The 23913-nt window shown below is 42.3% G+C and overlaps 1 protein-coding gene across 1 annotated transcript in view; it reads left to right on the top strand.

The window, feature by feature from the left end:
* MX2 (myxovirus (influenza virus) resistance 2 (mouse)) overlaps nt 1-22911 on the top strand; it is a 33759-nt gene extending 10848 nt beyond the window's left edge. Inside the window, exons 5-13 of the mRNA XM_006886766.1 lie at nt 3590-3728; nt 7445-7643; nt 10070-10148; nt 12867-12989; nt 13456-13597; nt 18188-18346; nt 18940-19016; nt 20688-20963; nt 22681-22911. Coding sequence (XP_006886828.1) covers nt 3590-3728; nt 7445-7643; nt 10070-10148; nt 12867-12989; nt 13456-13597; nt 18188-18346; nt 18940-19016; nt 20688-20963; nt 22681-22911 — 1425 coding nt within the window. The remainder of the gene's footprint in view (nt 1-3589; nt 3729-7444; nt 7644-10069; nt 10149-12866; nt 12990-13455; nt 13598-18187; nt 18347-18939; nt 19017-20687; nt 20964-22680) is intronic.
* Nucleotides 22912-23913: the final 1002 nt, after the last annotated feature.

Raw genomic sequence — 23913 nt, 5'->3', positions numbered from 1 at the left:
CAGAGCTTTAACTGTCATCCCAATAACAATTTCTAATACAAAACTCTCCCCTGAAGTTCAGGCTGTTAAATCCAGGTGCAGATATGACTCCCCTGACTGTCTTGACTGTCTAATAATCAGTAAACCAGTTACCACTGCGTGAACTCCTGGTGACCTCTCTAAGTGTGTCAGAGTACAACTATACTCCATAGGGCTTTAAATGGCAGATGGTTTTAAGGAGATTGTCAGACCTCTTTCTTCCAGGCTTGACAACTGTCAAATTTGAGTCTAGGTGGACTCAAATTGTCCTCCTTCCATTGGCAGCCAGTTCCATAAACTGTTTGCACCATGCAGGGATTCTTAAATGCTTAATAAAATAGTAAACACAAAAGTCCAAACCTAACACCTCATCAGGCTTGTCCTTCCACTATCTTCCATTTCAGAAAATGGTACCTCCAGCCTTCCCGTTTGTCAGGACACAATCTCTTGTATCACACTTGCTGCCTTTCTTTTATATAAAAAGTCCATCAGAAAAGCATCAAGTTCTGCTCTTAAATGCATCTCAAGGCCACCCACTCCACACCCTATCTACCATTAGCACCCTGTCCAAACTACCACTATCTCTTACTAGGATGACTGTATTGGTCTCCTACTTACTTTTCCTGCCCTGGTCCCTCACTGTAGCACCCAATCAGAACACAAGTTAGCACATACTAAAATGCTAATCATTAAGCAATTGAAAAGCAAAGCCATGAGATTCTTCTCTATACCCACTATAATGGCTGTCTGTAAAGTTCAAACTGCTTCACCAAAGAAGACATTCAGATGGTGAACAAACACATGAAGAAATGTTCAAAATCCCTAGCTCTAAGAGAGAGGAAAATCAAAACAAGTATGAGATAGCATCTCACCCCAGTCAGAATAGCAAAATTTAACAGAACAACAAACAACAAGTGGTGGTGAGGTTGTGGAGAAACTGAAACACTTACTCACTGTTGGTAGGAGTGTAAAATGGTGCAACCACTATGGAAGGCTGTATGGCGCTTTCTCAAAAAGTTGCAAATAGAAATACCAGTGTACCTAGCAATTCTACTACCAGTAATATACTCCAAAGAAACCATAACTGCCACTCAAGCAGATATATGCACACCCATGTTTATTGTGGCTTTGTTTACAATAGCAAAGAGTTGGAAACAACCCAAGAGCCCATCAACAAATGAATGGATAGAGAAGCTCTGGTATATTCACACAATGGAATACCATGCAGCACTTTAAAACAAGGAACTAATGAAATAGTATACAAAATAGGTGACCCTGGAGGACATTATGCTGAGTGAAGTATCTCAGTCACAAAAGCACAAATACTGTGTAGTGCCACTATTGTAAAATGGGACTGACATTGGGATTGGGGGGAGACTGAGAAAGATGGGTTCAATAATGTATACTGCACTGAAACAGATAAGGGAGAGAGCTGTTTAAAAGGGATATGTGACTAAGTATATTTTTGTCATGACAGGCGTCTAGAGCGAAGGCTACATGGTGGAGTGGACCTGGGGGGAGGGGTTGTATAAAAATGAAAGAATTTTGCTTTTACTTTTCAAAGAGAAGAGTGAACTGGGGGGAGGAGGGTTGGGAGGGGAGAAAAGTGTAACAATGAATGACTGGAAACCCTAAGTCTCTGTAAACTTTTCATTAAAATTAATAATAAAAAAGAAAAAAGTAAAACAAGTTTAAATTGCATCAGCAAAAGAGAGAAAAACCTGCCAGATGGATTGACACAGTGACAACCACATTGGGCTTGACCATGACAGAGAAAGATGGTGTAGGATAGGACAAGGTTACCATCTGTTGTTCATAGGGTCACAGTGAGTCATAGCTGGCTCTATGGCACCTAACAACAACAACATGATGCTGTTATTTTTTTTTTAAATGAAAAGAAAAAAAAACAGTGTTGGCATAATATGTGTAAATCAGAATCTTGAACATTGTTGGTATAAATGTAAATTTTTAAAATGATGTCTACACTGTGGAAAACAGCTAGATAATCTTTAAAAAGTTAAACATAGAATTGTTGTTGTTGTTATGTGCCATCAAGTCACCTGTGACTCATAGTGACCCTATGTTCAACAGTCCTAAACCTTGCTCTAACCATTGCCAATCTTATTGTCTCTGACACACCCATCCCCTTTACCCTAGTGACTGTATCAATCCATCTCATTGAGGGTCTTCCTTTCCTTTGCTGTCCCTCTACCCTCCCAAGCATGACCTTCCTCTCCAAGGACTGGTCCCTCCTTGCAGCATGCCCAAAGTATGTCAGATGAAGCTTCAGAATCCTTGCCTCCAAGGAGCAGCCTGGCTTCATCCTCTCCAGGACAAACTTGTTTGTTCTCCTAGCAGTCCATGGTATATTCAACACTCTTCTCCAGCACCATGCTGAGTCAATCTGATTAATAGCCAACTTGTAGAAGAAAATAGAACTGATTAATAGAGTTTCCAGTTTCTACATCTTTACAGAAACAAACTGCTTTCTCATCTCCTAAGGATTAAAATAGCCAACCTTTTGGTTAGCAGCCAAATGCCTCAACCACAAAACCACTGAATAATTCCACTCTTTGATATGTATCCAAAATATTTGGAAACAGCAACTCAAACAACTATTTGTACACCTATGTTCATGGCTGTACTCTTGACAAAAGCCAAAAAGTAGAAACAACTCAAGTGCCTATCAATAGATCAGTGAATCAACAAAATCTTTTATTGTTGTTATGTGTTGTCAGGTTGACTGCAACCCTTAGCGACCATATTAACAATGAATCTGAACCCTGCCCTATCTTGTGCCATCCTCACCAATTCTGATATACTAGAACCCATCGTTGCAGTCAATCCATCTCGTGGAGGGTCTTCCTTTCTTATGCTGACCCTTCACCTTTCCACACACGATGTCCAACATGAACAACACATACATCCATTAAAAAAAAAAGTTGCTATATAGTCAACTTCAACCCATGGCAATTCCATGTGTATCAAAGTAGAACTATATTCTACAGGTTTCCTAGGGTTAATTTTTGCTCCTGAGAAACTTCTGGATATACTTGGACCCCAACTTTTTGGACCATTAGCCATGTGCACCACCCAGAGTATATACACACAATGGAATAGTATTTAGCCATAAAAATAAATGGAGCCCCAATACATGCTACAGCATGAACAAACCTTTGACAATAATACACTAAGTGAAATAACCCAGATATAAAAGGACAAATTGTATATTATCCAAATTATGTCAAATATTTAGAATAGGTAAATGCATAGAGACGAGAGACTCTGTGAAGAAACATGGGGAGATCCAGGGAGGAAGAAGAAATCCCATGTGTCCACAGAATACAGTAATATTTAGGAAATTAAATAAAATAAGTACCAGAAATGGGCTTTGAAAGATACATAGAAAGTGGTACTGGAGGGAGGTAGATGTTCAAGAAGAAGGGAACAGTCAAGAAAAATCATAGAATTATGAAAGCTGTGAGGGAATGTTGGTTACCATCACCCATGCTTAAAAGTGTTTCTGATTGACCATGGTGTGATCTTTCTATGTACAATTCTCTTTCCTCAGATCAAGGCACTCATCAAGAGCTACATCCAAAGACAGCAGACAATCAACCTGGTGGTGGTACCCTGTAATGTGGACATTGTGACCACAGAGGCACTCAGCATGGCTAAGGAAGTGGACCCTGATGGAGACAGGACCATTGGTAAGGAAAAAGGACTAGGCTTCTAGAATATAGGAAGAGAGAGAGACCCCTCACGTACTCAGAAGGCCCCATAGTACAGTACTCTGTGATGCTCCCATCCTGGACTGAATCTAAGTGCTTATTTGTGAAGAACCAACAGTGGGTCATCTTTGTTCAAAGTCAGGGTTAAATAAGTGATCAGAACCCTCCCTCTTGTCTCTTGTTTTAGATTCCTAAAACTGTCATAACTAAGTACCATAAACTGAATATTGTTGTTGCTGCTGTAGTTATGTGCCGTCAAGTTGACTTAACAACCCTAAGAACAATGACTCTGAACCTTGTTTCAACCTGAGCCAACCTCAACACCTCTGTCACCTTTGACCCCATTGTCATTGTATCAATCCATCTCATCCAGGGTCTTCCTCTCTTGCACTGACCTTTTACACTTCCAACTATGATGGCCTTCTCCAAAGACTGGCCCCTCCTGAGAACATGCTCAGAGCATGTGAGATGGAGTTGTGATATTCTTGCTTCCAAGGAACAACCTGGTTTTACTTCTTTCTTGGACAGACCTATTTTTTCTCTTGGCAGTCCATAGTATGTTCAATACTCTTCTCCAGCACAGCTCAAAGACATTGAATCTTCTTCTGTAATCCTTAGTCATTGTCAAGCTCTCAGATACATAGCAAACAATTGAGAAAAACCTGGATTTGTATCAGGTACATCTTAATCGTTAGACTGACCATCACTGCTGTTTAGTACTCTGGAGAGATACTTAACAGCAGATTTTTTCCAATACACATTGTCCTTTTTGTTTGTTTGTTTGTTTTTTACACATTGTCTTTTGATTTCCTGACTACTGGTGTCAAGGGTGTTAATTGTAGATCCAAGCAAGATGAAATTGTTAACAACTTCAGTCTTTTCTCCATCCGTCATGATGCTGTGTATGGAAAACAAAAGAAAACAGAAATGTGTTGTCTAACTATGCTGGGGCTCACACTTACTCATTGCTGTTGAGCCAAAACAGATTCATAGCTGACCCTTCAGTAGGTTTCTGAGGCTGTAACTGCATAGGAGGAAATCTTTCCTCTTTCTCCATCAGAGCTGCTAGTGGATTCACAGTGCTGGAGAAGCATGGTCATTGGCTTAGAAGCTTAACTCCCTGGACAAGTAGTGCAGAAGGCCTTAGCCTTGTGTATTTCTTCTGAGTACCCTGAGAATGAATCTATTCTGTGCTGCTTTCCTGGGAGCTAATGGCAATCTGTGGAGTTCTTTGTTCTTGGAACTGCAGTCTCCCATCTCTGACTCCACCTTCACATGGTTAGTTTCCCTCTGTGTCTCGTTCACAATGACACCATTAAGATTGAATTAGATATTATCTTATTCCTCTATGACTTCATGTGAATTTCCATGATCTTCATGTACTTGCATCCTAAATTTCTTTATTCTGGCCATGAAATTCTAGGTGATCTGGCTTCTGCAACCGTGGTTCTCACTGCTGTCTCTATTGCCCATTACTCCCTAGCATGGTTCAGTCATGCCAGCTCAATTCCAGCTAAGGGTGTGGGTCGCTTTTCCTCTCTTCACTGGGTTGCCTCTAATCTCTCATTCAGATCTCAGCTCTCCTGTTGCCTTCCCTGCAGGCCCATTCCCTCCTCCACCAGCCTACATCCAGACCAGCCATCCCTGCCTCCGTCACTGGTGACCTCATCACGTCCTTTTATTCTCTGCATGACAGTCATTACCACCTGATATGTATCTTTCTTGTGTATTACTAGGTTAATTTAACTGGCTTCTTCCTACTGGATGGATAAGGGGAGTTATTGTTCATGAGACAAGAGGCTGCATTCTCAATCACTGCCACCTCCCCAGCACCCACAGGGCTGTGCTTACTGAGACTAATTCAACAAATTAGTTCAAAATGAGAGCAGAGTAAAAGCACCTGAAAATGACTGTCAGTACCTTTCTCTGTGACCCAAAGCTACTATAAAGAGTAAAAGATGCTTATGAGCTGGTGCTGTACACTGAGGCACGTGTATCTCCTAGTCTCAGTCCTCTTAGGGTGAAAGGATGTATTAGAATAGGAAACTCTCAAAACATTCATTGCCATCAAGTCAGAACTGACATAGCTGACACTCCAGTGGCTTTACAGAGACTGTGAATCACATAGTAGGAGGTTAACTATCTTTCTACTCTGGAGCTCGTGATGGATTTGAACCACCAGAGTTGCCTCTGACTTTGGATTAGCAGCACAGCTTCCTGTGCACTCTGTCCCCAAAGTTGATGGTATAAATATTGATAAGGTTTAAGAGTATGTGAAGGCTCTATCCTTAGCTAGAGTGAGTCCTTGTTACAAAACTCAATTATCACCATGTCACTGTCTTTCTTGAAGTAAAGTGCAATTATTGTGGTCCACACACTCAACCACTGAGTCTAAGAGAAGGATTTTCTCAGCTACCTTTCGTCCCTCTTTGCTTCCTTTTCCTATTGGAAGGTTCAGATATGTCTCAACTCTGTTGATAGCACGTAGGGATGAGTATACAAACTTTCTTAAGTGAGGAAAAAAGATATAAACTTTTAAGTGACAACTTTTGATAGTAGCAAAATTAAACATACACAGAGAGATAAAGAGAGATAATTGCTTGACTGAGGTGTGAGAGGAGTCTCAGTATAGAAATTAGATATATAGTCCATGTATAACTGTTAAAAACCAGGACAACATAGCAGATTACCTTCAGCTTTCTATTATAAACAAAGGGTCGGGGGAGGGAAGGCAGCGGCAATTTTATGCTCAAAGAAGAAAAAGGGAAATGAAGGATCAGAACTCAAAGATTTTCATTTAACACAAGTGGAAAGATTGTGGGACAGAAGAAAAAAGGTAGAAAAGAGACTATAAAGGAGAAGAGTGGATCTGTGGCAGGCGACGTTAGAGAGAGCACATCTTAGTTTCCTACTGTTGCCATAACTAACACAAGTGGATAGTCTTAAAGAAAAGACTATTTCCTCACCGTTCGGGAGGCTTACAGTCTGGATTTAGCGTATGACTCTTGATGAAGGTCTTTCATTGTCTATTTCAGCGTCTAGTAGCTGCCAGCAATCCTTGGCGTTCCTTTCCTTCTGGCTAGGTCTGTTTCTGCTCTGCTCTTTGTATAACTCAGAAGCCATTAGGGTTAGGGATCACTCAGTTTCCTCCTGTGTGATTTACTGCCTCTAAAAACCCACTGGAATGTCTGTTATGAGGTGGTTCTGACTCAAGTTATGAGGCAATGACTCTAGTATGACCTCACTAATAAAAGAAAGATCTAAACAGGATCAGATTTATCAGTTCAGGGGCTAGGATTTCATCATATATTCTTCAGGGAACACAAATCTGTAATAGAGGGTGCAGACCCCACCCCACCCCCTTACAGCAAGTACCTGGTATTCTCAAGAATGTAGCGCAGAGACTCAGTCTGTTCTGAGAATGGCAACTGACATCCTGACCTACAACAGACACCCAAGAAACATTTACTAATAAATGATGCCCAGCAGTACCTGAACACTGAGTGAGGAGGGCTGAGCCTGTGAGTGAGAAACATCCTAATTAAGAAGGAGAGGAATAAATGAAAGGTGACTAGGCATTAGGCCTTAGTGGTCCTGGCCGGAGAAGCAACTTATAAGCCAGGAGATTTCAAATGTGTTTAGATGAAAATAGAGAGAACTGACCTGTGCACTGTCTTTCTCCACGCATTGCTCAGGAATCCTGACCAAACCAGATCTAGTGGACAAGGGCACTGAAAATAGTATCCTGAAAGTGATGCAAAACCTCACCTACCACCTCAAGAAGGGCTACATGATTGTGAAGTGTCGGGGTCAGCAGGAGATCATCGACAACCTGAGCTTGGAAGAGGCCACTGAGAGAGAAAAGAACTTCTTTCAGTCCCATTCGGTTTTCAGGTGAGACTCTAGGAGACAGACACCCCACCTACTAGAACTGACCAGGATTATAAGCCAAAACTGTAAGATACAGCAACATCTGTCTTTGTCTTTGATTTTTTTAATTAAATATGTTGGTATATTTAAAGAAATTTAAACATGTTATTTAAATTTGGGCTTTATTGATGATATAATTTTTGAAAATTACATCACATCATTCTAACCGTACTTCGGTTTCCCAATATATTTCCCTTGCTTTCTTTACTTGAGTGCCAAAATACTTTTAAGAAGGATATGATGCAGGCAAGCTTCCTCCATTTAATATATGAGAATAACAAAGTAAAAAAGAGTGCATGGGACCAAGACAAGAAACAGATCCTCCAAGTTCCAGAAATCTGTATCTCCCCTCACAGATGGTTCACACTGAGGGCTGCCATAACAAAAGACCACACCATGAGCAGCTTCAAACAACAGAAAGTTAGGGACTTACTGTTTTAGAAACTTGTAGTCAGAGTGCAGGGTGTGGTCAGAACCCAATTTTCTCCAAAAGCTCTAGGGGAAGAAGAGCCTTTTTTTTTTTTTTAAATTGTTTACCTACAATCAAAGGCAGCAGGTGGTTCAAATCCAGCAGCTGCTCCATGGGAGATGGAGGAGCAGTCTCCTCCTGTGTTATTAAACTGCCTCTGAAAACCCGCTGGCGGATGAGCTATGAGTCAATTCCAATTCGATGGTACACAACACCTCCACCAACACACGTAATCATTACACTGTGTTTTGTTCACATACATTGTTTTTAATGTAATAATTCACCTACATTTTGGGGTGTGGTTTTATATATAATTAAGTCCTATTGATCCATGTCTTTTATCACCCTGTCTCATCAAATCCCCATTACATCTTGTCTGCTTCTTCACTCCCACCCCTCGTCATCTGTCCTCTAATCTCTGCTGCCCTAGTGGATTTCTAATCTCCCCTCCCTTCTTCCACCCCCTTCTCATCTTCCCCTTCCCCTTTTAGACAATTATATATCTTCTCTTCCTGTTTGTTAACTACAATATTGTTCTTCCATCAATTCTTCAGGGTTGACCCTCCCCTTGTTGTGATCCTTTCTTGTTCATTTAGGTACTTTCCATCTGTTCTCCTGATTCCATCCGTTCCCAGTTACACTCCCAATTTCACAGTAATGATCTCAATCACAAAAGGAAGATTCTCTCTTCTCTCTCTGGGCTTCCAGTAGCCCCAAGAGCTCTTTACCGTGTAGATGCGTCTTCACATGGAATCCATACCAGTGCCAAACTAAGGCCACCATGTCTCTCTTTGTCTCTTCTCTTTCATAAGGACATTACTGGGTACCCACCAGGTTAACCTAACTAACAATTACATCTTCAAAAACCATTTCCTGAGGAGAGAGAGACAGAGGGAATGTGGAATAAAAATAGGAAACATTTAAAAGGCTAGGTTTATAATCCATTAGAGGCTGTAATCCCCAAGCTACACCCCTTAGTCACTCGTGGAACCTGGAACAAAACTCAACCTGTGGTTTAACTTTCAAACAGGCCTGTGAAGTGATCAGTAACATAGGGAGGCCCTCACTCCATAGACTACCCAGTCCTAAAAGTGGAAAGAGCAGTATTTGCCCACAGACAAAGCCCAGAAGGCAGGAAGGAATCGGATAGAAAGATTGTTGTTGTTGTTGTTAAGTGTCGTCGAGTCGCAGGCGACTCATAGTGACCCTATGAAGGAGAGTCCTCAACGCTTGGGTGTCTCTCAGCCTCTCTCCAGGTTCACAGGGTTTCCGGAGGCAAGCTATTATGGAAGTGGATGCCACTCCTCCTTCCAAGCTTGTTTTAATCGGGGAGATCCACCCCACTCTCTGTCCGTATTGAGTAGCCAACCATCAAGGCATTTGACACATCAGTGTCACAGTGTTCAGCCTCACAGCAACCACAAGTGACCGTGGTACGGCAACTTGTACGCCATGTCCACAAGCTCAGGTCAAAGAGAGAAATATTACAAGGAGGAAGTGGTAAGAGCATGATTAGATTGTGACTGTTGTAATTGATGTTATAAAACAAAATGCACATAAAAATGGTTGAATGGAAAACCACTACGCTTTTGCAAACTCTCATGCAAGCCTCTGTAGGGACTATTTAAAATAAATAAAATTCTACCTTAAGTGTTTAACCTCTACGGTTTCTTTTGTTTTCTTGTCCATGAAAAGACTACTTAACTCATGGCCTGGTTGTGAGGATTAATGGACACAGTGAATTCAACCTTCGTGGCACCTTCCCAAGTGTGGGCCTGCTCAGTAATTAGCATCTGTCTGTCTCAGACATTCACTTCTGATGAGGGGAGAATAGCTGAATTCATTTGAAATCCCAGTCCTGGAAAATGATGGCACAAGGGTCTCCCAGAACTCACCTATGTCCTGTTTTGCTCTGTTTCAGAGTTCTCCTGGAGGAAGGAAAGGCCACAGTGCCTAATCTGGCTGAAAAGCTGACCTCAGAACTCATCCTGCACATCAAAGTGAGCCATTGGGTTGGGTGTCAAGTTTTAAGAATGTGTTTGGGAGGCTGCTTCTGGAATCTGGTTTTGAAATAATAGTATTTCCTCACCATACCCAGTAAACTGTGGTTCACTCAGAAAACGTTCATCTGTTTTGGAGAGTCTTTTCACGGTCTCAATAATTGTGAAAGCAAATGTATTATTTGTTTCCTGGGGAGTTTGGTCAAAGGTAGGCTTCCTCTACCGCCCTCTGCAGAGCAAAACCTGAAACAGGCTAAATAGGCCATCTGATTTAATCAAATCTTGAACTTTGAGTTGGAAAGAAAAGAGAAGTTAACCTTTTTGAGCCATGTGATCTCTTCAAGATCAAGAGACTGTGAAAAAGTACAAATTAGGAACCTGTGTTCAAAGACAATCTGAACTGCGTTTCTGAAGTTTGTGCACATTTTGTTTCACTGAAATGTTATTTTGCAGCATTTTGTTAAAATAGTAAGTAATTTAATGATCTTAAAAGTAATATGTTTTGTGTGAGTGCGTGCTTGAGTATGTGAGAACTGCCTTCTTTTCAGGTTTTATTTAATAATGGTTCCTTGAACAGGATTCCCTTGCTCAGCAACCAGTATGGAATATTTGTCATTAAATCTATTTGGAAAAAAAAATAAAATAATTGCAACCTCCAAGTCACTTACTCAGTTGCTGTGCTGCCCAAGCAAGTAAGCCAAGGAGGAAACTTCAAAACCCAAGTTCCTCATGACCAGAAAAAGAGAGCTCCTGAAACGAGGCAGCAACAGCTGCCCAGTGTTGAAACAAATGGCTGGATCAATGAGTTTGGGAGGAGAAAATAGGAAGAGTGTGAAACTGGTAACAGGTCAGCAGTGTGACGGAGATTGACCCTCAGCTAGTAAATCTTCTGTTTTCAATGGGTTAATACTTTCCAGTAAAAACAAAAAATTCTCCTAGGTTTAGGATTCTAAAAGATAAGTGTGCAGTTTTTACTGATTCACAAAAATGGACAACCACATACAAAATTCTCACGATAACAACCAAGACAGGAGAAACGAGATGTTAATTATTGATAAATCTGCTAGTTTAGTGGTTGCCTGAACATCTGGAAATCAGATAGAACAGTATGTGAAAAAGGAGCTTTGGTGGCACGGTGGCCGAAGCGTTTTGATTGTTCCCTGGGTGGCTGTCCCTTTGAGCCCATCCGTGTCCCTGCTAGAGGGGAATGTGGAAGTCTGCTCCCATTAAGATTTGCAGCTTGGAAACATTTTGGGACAGTTCTGTGCTGTAAGGTAGAGCCAGAATCCACCTGACAGCAGTGATGGAGTTTTGTTTTTAATGTGCAAAGATTTATTTTGAACCATTAGAGAAGAAATCTATACAAGCAAATACCAGGCCTTGGTTTTCCTTGTGTGTCAGCATGTTTGTAGAGTAAAAGTAATGACGCCTTTGAAAGAGCTAGGAAGCACGTCCTCAAAGTGAGTTGGAAATGGCCTGTGGTTGTCCACCTTCAGGGCATGTAAGAAGCAAATGAAATGTTTAGGCACAGATCTTGGGTCCTCCACTCAGACATTCTGACTCAGCAGGTGATTGACCCCAGGAACACTCATTGAATAGCACTAATTGTAGTCTCAAACAACTTGCTTTGAGAAGAGAAAAAAATATCTTACTGCTGGCAGGTTTGAGCTGACCCCCAACAAGTGTTAGAGACGCTGACATGAGGAGGTTGCCCATCTTTCTCCCTCGAAAATGCTGGTGAACAGCAAAGAAGGGGGTCACTTTTAAATTAGCAGCACAACTCCCTATGGACTAGGCCACCAGAGCTCACTTGGCAAAAGAGGGCTCTGAAAAAAGATATCAACCTACTAGCAGTTGTCAGGAGTCAGTTCCAACTCATGGTGACGTCATGTGTGCACAGCAACACTGTGATCTCTTGGAAGCAGATCACCTGGCCTTTCTTCTGAGGATCTTCTGGGTGGGTTTGAACCTTGTAGTTAGTAATGAAGTGTTTGACAGTTTTCGCTACTCAGTAAGTCCTTTATATAATATGTTGTTATTATGTGCCACCAAGTCTGATCTAACCCAAGGTTGACCATCCAGCAGGTTTTCAGAGGCAGTGAATCACCCAGGAGGAATTTGTCCATCTTTCTCCTGTGAAGCAGCTGGTGGAATCAAACCACATGCCTTTAGGTTGACAATGCAATGCCTTCTATCTAATGTATCCTTGTCTAATGTAAATAGGCCACTGCTGGGAGAAAAGGGATCTCAGTGGTTAAGAGTTCAATTGCTAACCACAAGGTCAGCGGTTTGAACCCATGAGCCCCTCTGCAGGAGAAAGATAAGGTAGCCGACTACTAACAGAAAGGTTGAGGGTCTGTGTTCACCCAGAGGTGCATGAGAACAAAGGCCTAGTGGTCAACTTCCAAAACACCAGCCTCTGAAAATTCATGAAACACAGTTCTACTTTGACATATGTAGGGTTACCAAGAGTCAGAGCTAAGTAGATGCTAACTGCTAATCATCTATTCACAAAGGAATTTCAAAATACACCCATTCCATGTAAAGGCAGTTTTTTGGTCCTTAAACATTTTTCCATCTTAACAAATTTCATGCAATGACAGAAATTCTAGAGTCATTTACATACTTTAAAATGAGTTTATGTCTTTATATCAGAGAAACCTGTCTGTTCACTTCATCAAGCTGAGGAGACTAAGTGCTTGCTATTGTCTCTTTCAGAAATCACTCCCGTTGTTAGAAAATCAAATCAAGGAGAGTCACCAGAGAGCAGAGGAGGAGCTGCGTTTCTGTGGCATAGACATCCCCGAACAGGAAATGGATAAAATGTTCTTTCTGATTGAGGTGAAGATTTCTTCATGAAACTCAGACTCAGTCTGATTTCTCTGTCAGCAAATACCTTTAATGCAAAAGTCATGCATGCTTTGTGGCACAACCACATCATTGGATTGCCAAGGCTGTAAATCACCTGGGTGGAGAGTGCCCATTTTCCCCCTCAGTGCCATTGGTGGATTTGAACCACCAGTGAGAGGTAGCCTTTGGGTTAACAGAACAAATCCCTCCAGGCTAGGCCACCAAGGGTCCAATTTGATAACAACATTCTTCCCTGATAATCTGGAAATCTAAGGTGACCCTGCACAGTCCGCTCTCTGTGGTGACATGAGGAGGCCTGTTGGCTTCAGGGGCCTCATCTGTAAGATGAGAGGGGTGGGTGTCTTGCAGTCCCTGCATGCCAATACTGTATGTGGCTGCCCAAAACCATGGATCTTTACTACGAACACAAAGCAAATCGAAACTTTTTATTTTTTAGAGAATTAAAGCGTTCAATCGAGACATTGAAAAATTGATAGAAGGAGAAGAAATTGTGAAGGACAACGAGTCTCGGCTATACAACAAAGTCAGGAAGGAATTTAAAGCCTGGGAACACGTGCTTGAAGACAATACCAAAAAAGGTCAGTTGGGGCCAGACTCCCCTGAAAGCTGCATCCTGATTACTGGCACAAGAAGCTACTTCTGGTACATATACAATCTGTGTTCAGCGCTGCGCCTGCCCAGTCAATGGTCTCAGCCCCTGAGAACTCTGCTTATCAGTCATGGGGCCCCTTCACTGAAAGCACTGTCCTCACCAACACGGGGTGTAGCAATGCCACTGCCTCTGCCTTCCAGCCCTACGTTGAGAATAAGGGGGCTCTGGTGGCTTAGAGGTGAGAAATTGCACTACCAATGTAAGGTATACAGTTCAAATCCACTAGCCTCTCTGTAGGAGAAGGATGGGCAGTCTCCTCCTGTGAGATTTACTGTTTCTGAAAATCCACCAGAGGGTCAGCTGTGAGTTGGTTCTGACTTGATGGCACATAACAACAAAAAGACGTTAGTGACTAAGACACTGAGCTGTCGAATTGGCACTGACCCATTGCTGACCCTCCAGTGGGATCTCCAAGGCTATAAATTGCATGGGAGGAGATTGCCCACCTTTCTCCTACCGAGCCACCCATCCGAGAGTAGTGCATGTCACAGAGATGATGGGTGCCTTGAAGGGGTGTCTAACTCCACAACACAGGCAGTGTCAGATTACTCAATTAGAAAGGTAAGCAGGGGCTTATTCAGGCTTACTTACTAGGCCACAGTGAAAATGTTCGTATTTTTTTTTATTACATGAAAAATCTCTGCTTCAAGGTGTGCTCAGGATCTGTCTCTCTTCTCTCCACAACCTCACAGGACCTTCCTACAGAGTCCAAGCCTCTTTTTGAAAATTAAAAACCATGGTGACATACATGTGGAATTGCTCACTACAGACTAGTGTATAACCAAAGGTGCTTACCTTGCTTTTGTGGGTAATCCATCCCTGGGGAGGAGGCCTCGGACACATTTTCACACTGAACCTCTCCAGCCGCTGTGGGTGCAGCAGTTCAAATGCCATGGTCACAGCAGTCATTAATGATGCTTATTTTGAACCAGGGCACCACTTCTTAATTAGTCATTGTTGCTAAGTGCCATCAAGTCGAGTATGATTCACAGCAACCGTATGAACAATAGATCTGAACTCTGTTCTATTTATTGTTTTATGTACATCCTTGACTTTCATCCATTGCTGCAGTCACTACAATCCACCTCGTTGGGGGTCTTCCTCTCCTTCACTGATGCTCCACCTTTCCAAGCATGATGGCCTTTTCCAAAGATTAGCTTCTCCTAACAACATGTGCAGAATATGTGAGATAAAGCTTCGTCATCTTTGCCTCCAAGGAACATACTGGTTGCACATTCTTCAAGTTGTATCTGTTTTGTTCTTTTGGCTGTCCGTGGGATATTCAGCACTCTTCTTCATCATCATAACTCAAATGCATTGGTTTTTTTCCTATCATCCTTATTCTCTGTCCAGCTGTCAGATACCTAGGAGGTGACTGGAAATACTGTGACTTGAATCAGGTGCATGTTAGTCTTTAAACTGACATCATTACTCCTTAGGACTTTGGAGAGGTTCATGACAGCAAACTTCCCCTATGCTATACTTCTTCCGATTTCCTGACTGCCAGTATCAAGGGTTTTGACTGGGGATGCAAGCAAGAGGAAATCATTGACAATTTCCGTTTTTTCCCCAACTGTCTGTCATGATGTTTCCTTGCTGATCCACTGGTGAGGATTTTTTGGTTTTTTTAATGTTGACATGTAATCCACATGGAAGGGTGCAGTCCTTGATCCTCTGCAGGAAGTGCTTCAGGTCCTTCTCCAGTACGTGTCACCTGCATAGTGCAGGTTTTTATGAGCCTTCTTCCAATCTTGATGCTACACTCTTCTTCATAAAGTCCAGTTTCTCAAATTATTTGCTTAGCACACAGACTGAATAAGTGTGTCAAGAAGATACAGCCCTGACACATACCTTTCCCAATTTTAAACCATGCAGTGTCGCCTTGCTCTGTCTCCAAAACGGCTTCTTTGTCCAGGCATAGATGCCCTATAAATAGTAGTAGTTGGAAAACTACTTAATTTTGAGTTTCCAAAGTAGAAAAGGTGACCTGAAATATTTGTTATTTCGGTGGTACTGAAGCGGAGAACTGGCAAGAGAGAAATCCACATGAGGTCATTTACAACTTCCCATTCCAGAAGAATGGGTTGATTTAGACCAATGAGCCAAGAAATGGCAAGAAATGTCAACTACGGAAACCCAGAAGAGCCAGACAGTCCTACTGCTTGCATTGTTCCCTTTCTCTTTGCCCTTACACCAAGACTGTGAAGCTAATGCTTTCACAAGTGTCTCCTTGCTTCCCTGACACAGTTCTAACATCCATTCCTCTCCAGCCCAGATGCCAGTAAGGAGTGTGTGTATGTATGTGTCCCCAAGTGTGTAGAAAATAGAAGCATTTGTTTGTTAAGCATTTGATAACAGGTTATTATTGTTCTGTTCTGTTCTGTTCTGTTCTGTTGAGTAGGGCTCATAGAACTCTGTCCTATCCTGTGCTGCCTTCATTAATCTCTGATACATTTGAGCCCATTGCTGCAATCACTGTGTCACTTCATCTCATTGGGGATGTTTTTCTTTCACTGACCCCCCACCTTTCTAAGCAGTATGTCCCTTTTCAGGGAATAGCTCCTTCCCTCAACATGCCCAAAATATGTACCACAAAGTTTCACCGTCCTTGCCTCTAAGGCAAGGCTGTTGGCTGTACTTGTTAAGGTGTGTCTATTTGTTCTTTTGGTCATCCATGGAGTATTTCAGTACTCTTCTCCAACACAACTCAAAAGTATCAGTTCTCTTACTTCCTTTAAGTATAATCTTCATAGGAAGTTTTCAAATGCTGCAAGAATTTTTAAATTTCTATTTTTAAGGTCATAATTTTCAAATTTCTTTACTTAATCAGAGATAGGTTCCCCTCCCCCACCTATGATAACGTGAAACTTCTTCCTTGGAGTAATAATTCTCAACTGAAATGTACTTTTACTAAAACAGAACTTTGCTTCTTCAAAGTCATTATTTCTTTAATTAAAAGCCATTCAACTGTGTATATCATAATAAATTATGGATAACAGAGATTGGGAATTCTAGAACACTTAGTTGTGTTCATACAGAACCTGTATCTAGGCTAAGAAGCAGTTGTTCAAACAGAATAGTCTAATGTTGAGAAATGTGTGTGTTGGGGTTGTATGCTTTCTCCATACCTGTTGTATTATTGTTAAATGCTGTCGAGTTGCTTGTGACTCATAGCGACCCTATGTATAAGAGCCCTAAACCCTGCTCTATTCTGTGCCAATCTCACTGTCTCTGACACACCCACTTCCATTACCCCAGTCACTGAATCAATCCACCTCGTAGAGGGCCTTCCCCTTCTGTGCTGTCCCTCCACCCTCCCAAGCATGATGTCCCTCTCCAAGGACTGGATCCTCCTTGCAGCATGTCCAAAGTATGTCAGACGAAGCCTCAGAATCCTTGCCTACTCAACATATATTCTGAGAAGACAATCCAAGAAATTGAAATCTATGAGGAAGAATGTGGCATTAAGATGGAATAAGGATCGCTAACAACCTGTAGGATTAACATGACACAACCTGGCTTGCTGAAAATAAAGATCTGAAGTATTTAACCAATGAAGCTCAAAGATTAAAGCCTTTAGTTTGGATTACAACTCAGTGAAGATAAAACAAAAATCTTTGTGAATGGATCAGTAAAAACCATCATGATAAATGGAGAAAAGACTGAAGTCAAGGATTTTTTTTCACTTGGATCTGTAATCAGCATTCATGGGAGCAATAGTCAGAACACCAAACACTGGGCAAATCAGCTTCCAAGGACATCTTTAAATACTAAAGAGCAAGGACGTCACTGTAAGAAGGACATCATGATTGCTCCATTCAATAACGGGTCCTCAAAAAGGAGGAATGAGACGAATTGACCCAGTGGCTGCAGCATTGCGCTCAGAGCAACAGTTAGTTGTAAACCTGACACAACTGAAGTTCTCCTGGGCAGAACTTCATTCTATTATACAGAGAGTAGCTATGAGCTGGAACTGATTTGACAGCATGTAACAACAGCAATATTATCAATATTACCCTACGAACCTGGAGAAAGGATGAATGTTACGCACGCAAGTGTCGAGGACTTTTGTTCATAGGGTCGTTATGAGTTGCCTATGACTCAACGGCATTCAACCACAACAACAACTTCTTTTTTTTAACTAAAAAAGAAAATGCATTTGGAAACATCTTCTTAAGGAAAAACAGTGGATAAGTCCTTTTTAAAAAATAATAATAATCTTATCTTGTAAATAAAGTCCATGGGTGATATAATGGTCAGTGAGCTTGCCTGCTAACTGAAGGGTTGGAAATTCAAGTTCACCCCAAGGCAACTACTTAGGAAAAAAGACTGGTGATCTACTTCTGAAAAGCTAACTATTAAAAACCCCACAGAGCACTGTCCACTGTCCATCCCTGACACAAATGGGTTTGCCATGATATGGTGTTGACTTGATGGCCAAACAACCAACAAATCTTTTTCAATATCTGTGGAATTCTTAGAACTCACCTTGGTGGTTTGTTGTTATATGTTGTAGTTAAAAACATCATTCATGAAGAAGTCTCAAAATATGACAACCAGTACCGGTGCAAAGAGCTTCCTGGCTTCGTTAACTATAAGACGTTTGAGACCATCGTGAGGCAATACATCCAACAGCTGATAGACCCAGCTCTGAACATGCTCCAGAAAGTCGCAGGTAAGGACCCTTCCCATGTGATCATCCCATGACTTCTATAGATCTTAATGCCTTGCAGAGAGGAATGGAAACTCAGTCAGCAAGTATAGTTGGCAAGTTTTCCTCTCCCTGTTTGCTTCATGGTTATTCTTTGTGAGCCAATGACCTGCAGCATCAGCCTCACCTGGGGGCAGGTCAGAAACCTAGAGTGGTACTCATCGTAACAAAGGCTTCAGGGAGCATGAAGGCAAGTGGAGGGGTGGAAAGGAAGCTTTATGCTGGAGTGCTGTAGAAGCTTTCATTTGATGGTCTCTTCATTCTTGGGGGGCGAGAGTGCATTTGGCCTTTGTCTGTTATTATACAAAACCCTGGAAGCAGCCAGGTGGGGAAGAAGCAGATGCTGACCCGGGAACAGCAGGAAGCTAGAGCACAAGCTCAGTGGTGGGTGGTGCTTACAGGATTCTCTTTCCTTAGAAAGAGCTTCCTTCCTCTTCTCTCTTAATCTATATCTGGGAGGCTCAGCCTGGGGCTGGGCTCGACATAGTAGGACTCATTTTCTTTGTACATTTCACCCGTTTTTACTTTTGCTTGATTTTGTTCTTTTCTGTTGCCAGAAACTGTCCAACAAGCTTTCAGTGATACAACCAAGAAGCATTTTTGTGAATTTTTCAACCTTAATTCAACCATCCAGGTAAGCATTCGTTCATCACTTGATAGCCATTGGTTGGTACTGCTGACTGCTTTCCCTTTGAAGGAAGTAGGGCATTCACTGTGGTTTGGCAGCATGAGTCCAGGGCGCTAGTTGAGGATTTGCCGGGTAGGCCTCATTGCCTCAGTTAGTCTTCCTTTCCTGGAAGAAGTGAAGTCAGGTGTGTGACTTCTTTTTCTTTTCTGGAAACCTTTATGGAGCAGGGTAGGATGCAGCAGACTTGGCACCTATGCCCTAAAAGATAATAATGCCTAATGATTAGCACTCCGGTGGTGTAGTACACAGGAAGTTGCACTGCTAACCTTAAGGCAGCACTCTCTGGGGGATCGAATCCACCAGCAGCTCCAAGAGGGAAAGATGGACAATCTCCTCCCATGTGATTTATGGCCTCAGAACCCCTGTGAAGTGTCAGCTATGAGTCAGTTCTGACACAACACAATGGGTTAATGACTGGTTGGAGTGTTGGATGATGCCTCTGACCGAAAGGTTGACATCCTCCCAGAGGCACCTCAGAAGCAAGGGCTGATGATCTGTTTCTGAGAAACCATCTGCCACCCAAGCATATGCATACCCATGTTTATTGCGGCTTTGTTCACAATAGCAAAGAATCAAAAACAATCCAAGTTTCCATAAACAAACAAATAGATACAATGGATACTACGCTGCATTGAAAAACAAGGAATTCATGCAATATCATACAAAATGGGTGACCCTGGAGGACTTTATGCTGAGCGAAATATCTCAGGCACAAGAGGACAAATATTGCATAGTGCCACTGTTGTAAAACAGGACTGACACAGAGGTTTAGAGGAGACTGAGAAGGAGAGGATAAATAATGTATACTTGCCTTGACAGAGGTGAGGGAGAGACCGTTTAAAAAACTGTTTAAAGGGGATATATGATTAGGTATTATTGTCACGGCAGGAGTCTAGAAAAACGGCTACATAGTGGAGTGGACTTGAGGGGAGGGTTTGTATAACAATGAAAGAATTTTTCTTTTACTTTTAAAAAAGAGCAAATTGAGGGGGAGGGGTGGGTAGGGAGAAAAGTGCAACAGTGAATGAATGGAAATCCAAAGTCTCTGTAAACTTTCATTAATTTTTTTTTAAAAAAACAAAACAACCAAAACCAAACAAACAAAAATAAAAACCAAAAACCAAACCACCAGCCACTGGAAACTCTGTGGAGCATGTTCCACTGCAGGTCAGAGCTGGCTCCAAGGCAGCTGGAACAACTAGCTGATCGTTTCCAAACAAAAGGGCAGCAGTATTGGCTTCGAATTTGTCTTGTCCCAGCTCTGCAGCTCTCTGCTCAGCACTTCTCCACTGACGTCTCTCTTGAAATCACTATCTGAAAGTCTTGAGGCTTATTGTTTTTATCATCGTTGTTGTTGTTGTTGCTGTGTACCGTCAAGTCTGAACCGACCCATAGCCAAACCTTTGGCGAGTTTTCAGAGGCAGTTCAGGAGGAGATTGCCCATCCTTCCGCGGAGCAGGTGGTGGCCTCGAACGGCAGCTTCTTGCCACTAGGCCACCAGAGCTATTTTACAGTAGATCCATTTTAATTTGAGGTTGGACACAATTGTATTTCTATAACCGTGCTTAAATAGAAAGGGAATGAAAAAAAATGTGTTCATATTTCTTATTTCACCAGAACATGATCGAAGAACTAAAAATGAAGGAAATAAAAACAGCAGAAGAGCTGGTCCAGCTTCAGTTCAAAATGGAGCTTCAGGTTTTTTGTCAAGATCAGATTTACAGCAAGATTCTCAAGAAAGTCCGAGAAGAAATATTTAACCCACTGGGAAATCCTCCACAGATGTTGCCGGCCAGGCGGTTAGATCTTTTTGACACCAGTGCAAATAATTCTCCAAATCCTTCAAATTCTTCCATCACTGAAATCAGTATACACCTGAATGCCTATTTCTTGGTGAGTTCTCAGAGGCATGGAATTAGTGTGGTTGCTATTTGGCATGTAGATACTGGGGTCTTCCTACGGAGAATTGTTTAGCTGAAGGAAAAGGAAAGGCTTGTTCATTTTAAATGCTATGCACAAAATGGAAAACTAATAAAAGCAAAATAGAGTAGACTTCAAGACACACTAACCATCTTTGCTATAATTTTACTTTCTTTGATGTTCTGAAGGCTCTCAGCTCTTAAAGTGCCTTGAACTCACCAGTTTCACAAAACAGGGGCTAAAGTCCTTTTGCCTACTTTTTTCTGTGGTTTCAAAGCCCTCATCCAGTGGCTAATAGATTAGAAAGACAAAGGAAAATAGCCCTTAAGCTGTGAAGATGCTTAACCCTAAAGCTCTTTCTCAAGAAGCAGAGTTATCAGGGGAGAATGGACATAGTAAAGGGAATGAGACAGACCTGGGAGCGCAGCCCCATTTACCTCCCAGAAGGAAAACAAGAATCATGAGCCCCCTGGTCTCAGAGGAGGGAAAGAATGTCAGGGAGGCCCCTGGGATGATTGAAATTGTGAAGGGTAAAGGTGGTGTGGGATCTGCTAACCTGCCAGGTGGGCCCTTGGTGACAGAGGGGATCTCGGTAGTAAAAGGTGGGCAGCCAGATGGAAGTGCCACATGGTTAGATACTTTCATTGTTTTGCTAAAGCTGGGAGCTTTGGTGCTGTTGTCCGTGGGGAGTTGTGCTCCCAACCCCAAAGCTACACATCTCTGGTCATTCTAATCCACAAGTCACCCCTCAAGAGAAAGATGAGCTCTGAAAGCCTGCTGGAGAGTCAGCTAGGAAATGGTTTCTACTCAATGCCAATGAGTTGAGTTGAACTGAAGGCTGCCGTGATGAAACTGGTGGCTTAGTGGTAAGGAATTAACACTGTGATGTGGTTCAAATCCAACAGCTGCTCTGTGGGAGAAAGTTGGGCAATTTTCTCCCATCTTTCTCCCTTCACATCAAAGTGCAATTTACTGCCTTTGAAAACCCACTAGAGGGTCAGCTATGTGTCTGTTCTGACTCTATAGTACATAACAATAACAACACAGTGAAACATCACTTATAAGATCTTCTTGTTGTTAAGTACCATCAAGTTGGAACTGTTGTTGTTGTTGTTGTTAGGTGCCGTCGAGTCACAGACGACTCATAGAGACCCTCGGAACGAAAGGCCTGAGCACTGTTCATACATAGTTTCCGTAGGCAAGCCATTTCGGAAGTGGACGCTGCTCCTGCTTCCAGAAGTCAGAACTAGAGGTAGTTAATAGAATGGGAGGAGATTGCCCACCTTTCTTCTACGGAGAAGCTGGTGGATTCAAACCATGTGCCTTCAGGATTGTAGTGCAGCTTCTTGCCACTAGGCTATCAGAACTCCCTTATGAGATCTGAGCATGGTGTACATGGTATATTAACTTTAAGATTACCTATTAACCTAAAGATTGGCAATTGAAAACCACCTGGTGGCACTAAAGAAGGAAGTGACTGACCATCTACTTCCATAAGGATTGCAGCCAAGAGAGCCTGATGGAGCAGTTTCACTCTGTGGCACATGGGTGGCCATCAGTTGCCATCAAGCAACAGGCCTGTGGACACCAAGTTCAATCTCTGTTATCCATAGTTTATTATGATCTACACAGAAATCACAGGCTCTGAGCTGAGACCTCTCCACTAACCCTTCTTAACCTCCTCTTCCAGGAAACCAGCAAGCGTCTTGCCAACCAGATCCCCATCATAATTCAGTACTTCCTGCTCCAAGACAACGGCGATTGCCTGCAGAAGTCCATCATGCAGCTATTACAGGTCAAAGACCACTACACCTGGCTGCTGGAGGAGCAAAAAGAGACGGCCACCAGGAGGAAGTTCCTCAAGGAGAAGATTTACCGGCTGTCGCAGGCTCGGCACACACTCAATCACTTCTCCATTTAAAGGGAGCGAGGCCTGGAGGACAGTGAGGCTTTTGTGTGCTTTCTTGAGTGCTTGCTTAGACTGTGAGGAAAGGTGGTAATGAGAAGCTGCTTTGCATCTAGGGTCAGATTTTTCTGTTGCTCTCTGCATCTGCCTTCTCCATAATATACTCATTCTGGAAGTCACCCTGACAAGAGACCTGGCCACTTAACTGTCACCTATGTGGGGGAAAACACTCCAGATTCCTATATATTCTATAGAAACCTTTTTATTAAGTCTTAAACAGGTCAGTCATCTTGGAAGACAGAAACAGCCAGCACGCCCACAGTACAGAGGTTCAAACAGTCTGCCCATTCACAGCCAGGGTTTCCATGTATATGAAAGAGAACAAAGGAAAAATGTTAATATTATTGACAAGAGGTCAATCCATCACTGTCACAGGTGGAACTGATAAGTTGGGAAAGGGCTGTGAGCAGGATACATACATAATTGCAGGTCAAAAGGTGGTACAGGCTTGGCTCTGGGGTTTTGATTACCTGGCTACGTTATGGTCAGAGAATGAATCATGACCATTCTGTCGTGTTAGAATCACCAGGGCGCCAACTTTTCTCTTAAATGAGTTAGTTAAATATTGTCAGTAAATTATTAGGAGCATACCAAGACCCCAGGCCAGTTCCCCATTCTCTGTGTAAACTTAAGGGCAAACTGCTCCTTGCTGGGCTTGCCCCAGAATCCTCTAAGCAGGGACATGTTGCTGGTTTAATGACCAGGAAGCATCGAGAAAGTAGCATAAAGAATTTCAGTGGCATCTGAGTTATGTGAACACTCAAAATGGAGATAGCTCTCTTGCTGACTACAGCTGCCACAAACCAAGTGCTTTAACATTTAAGCTCTAATGCACACCAGGAAGCTCTGGTGACCTAGTGGTGAAAAACTGCACTCCTATCCTAAAGGTTCACAGTTCAAATCCACCAGCTGCTACATGGAAGAGGGCTGGACAATCTCCTCTGGAAACCTGATGGA

The sequence above is a fragment of the Elephantulus edwardii genome, unplaced genomic scaffold, assembly GCF_000299155.1.
Source record: "Elephantulus edwardii isolate Elephantulus edwardi_28Jun2011 unplaced genomic scaffold, EleEdw1.0 scaffold00051, whole genome shotgun sequence".
Taxonomy (NCBI): domain Eukaryota; kingdom Metazoa; phylum Chordata; class Mammalia; order Macroscelidea; family Macroscelididae; genus Elephantulus; species Elephantulus edwardii.
This window is presented reverse-complemented; position numbering and strand designations above follow the sequence as displayed.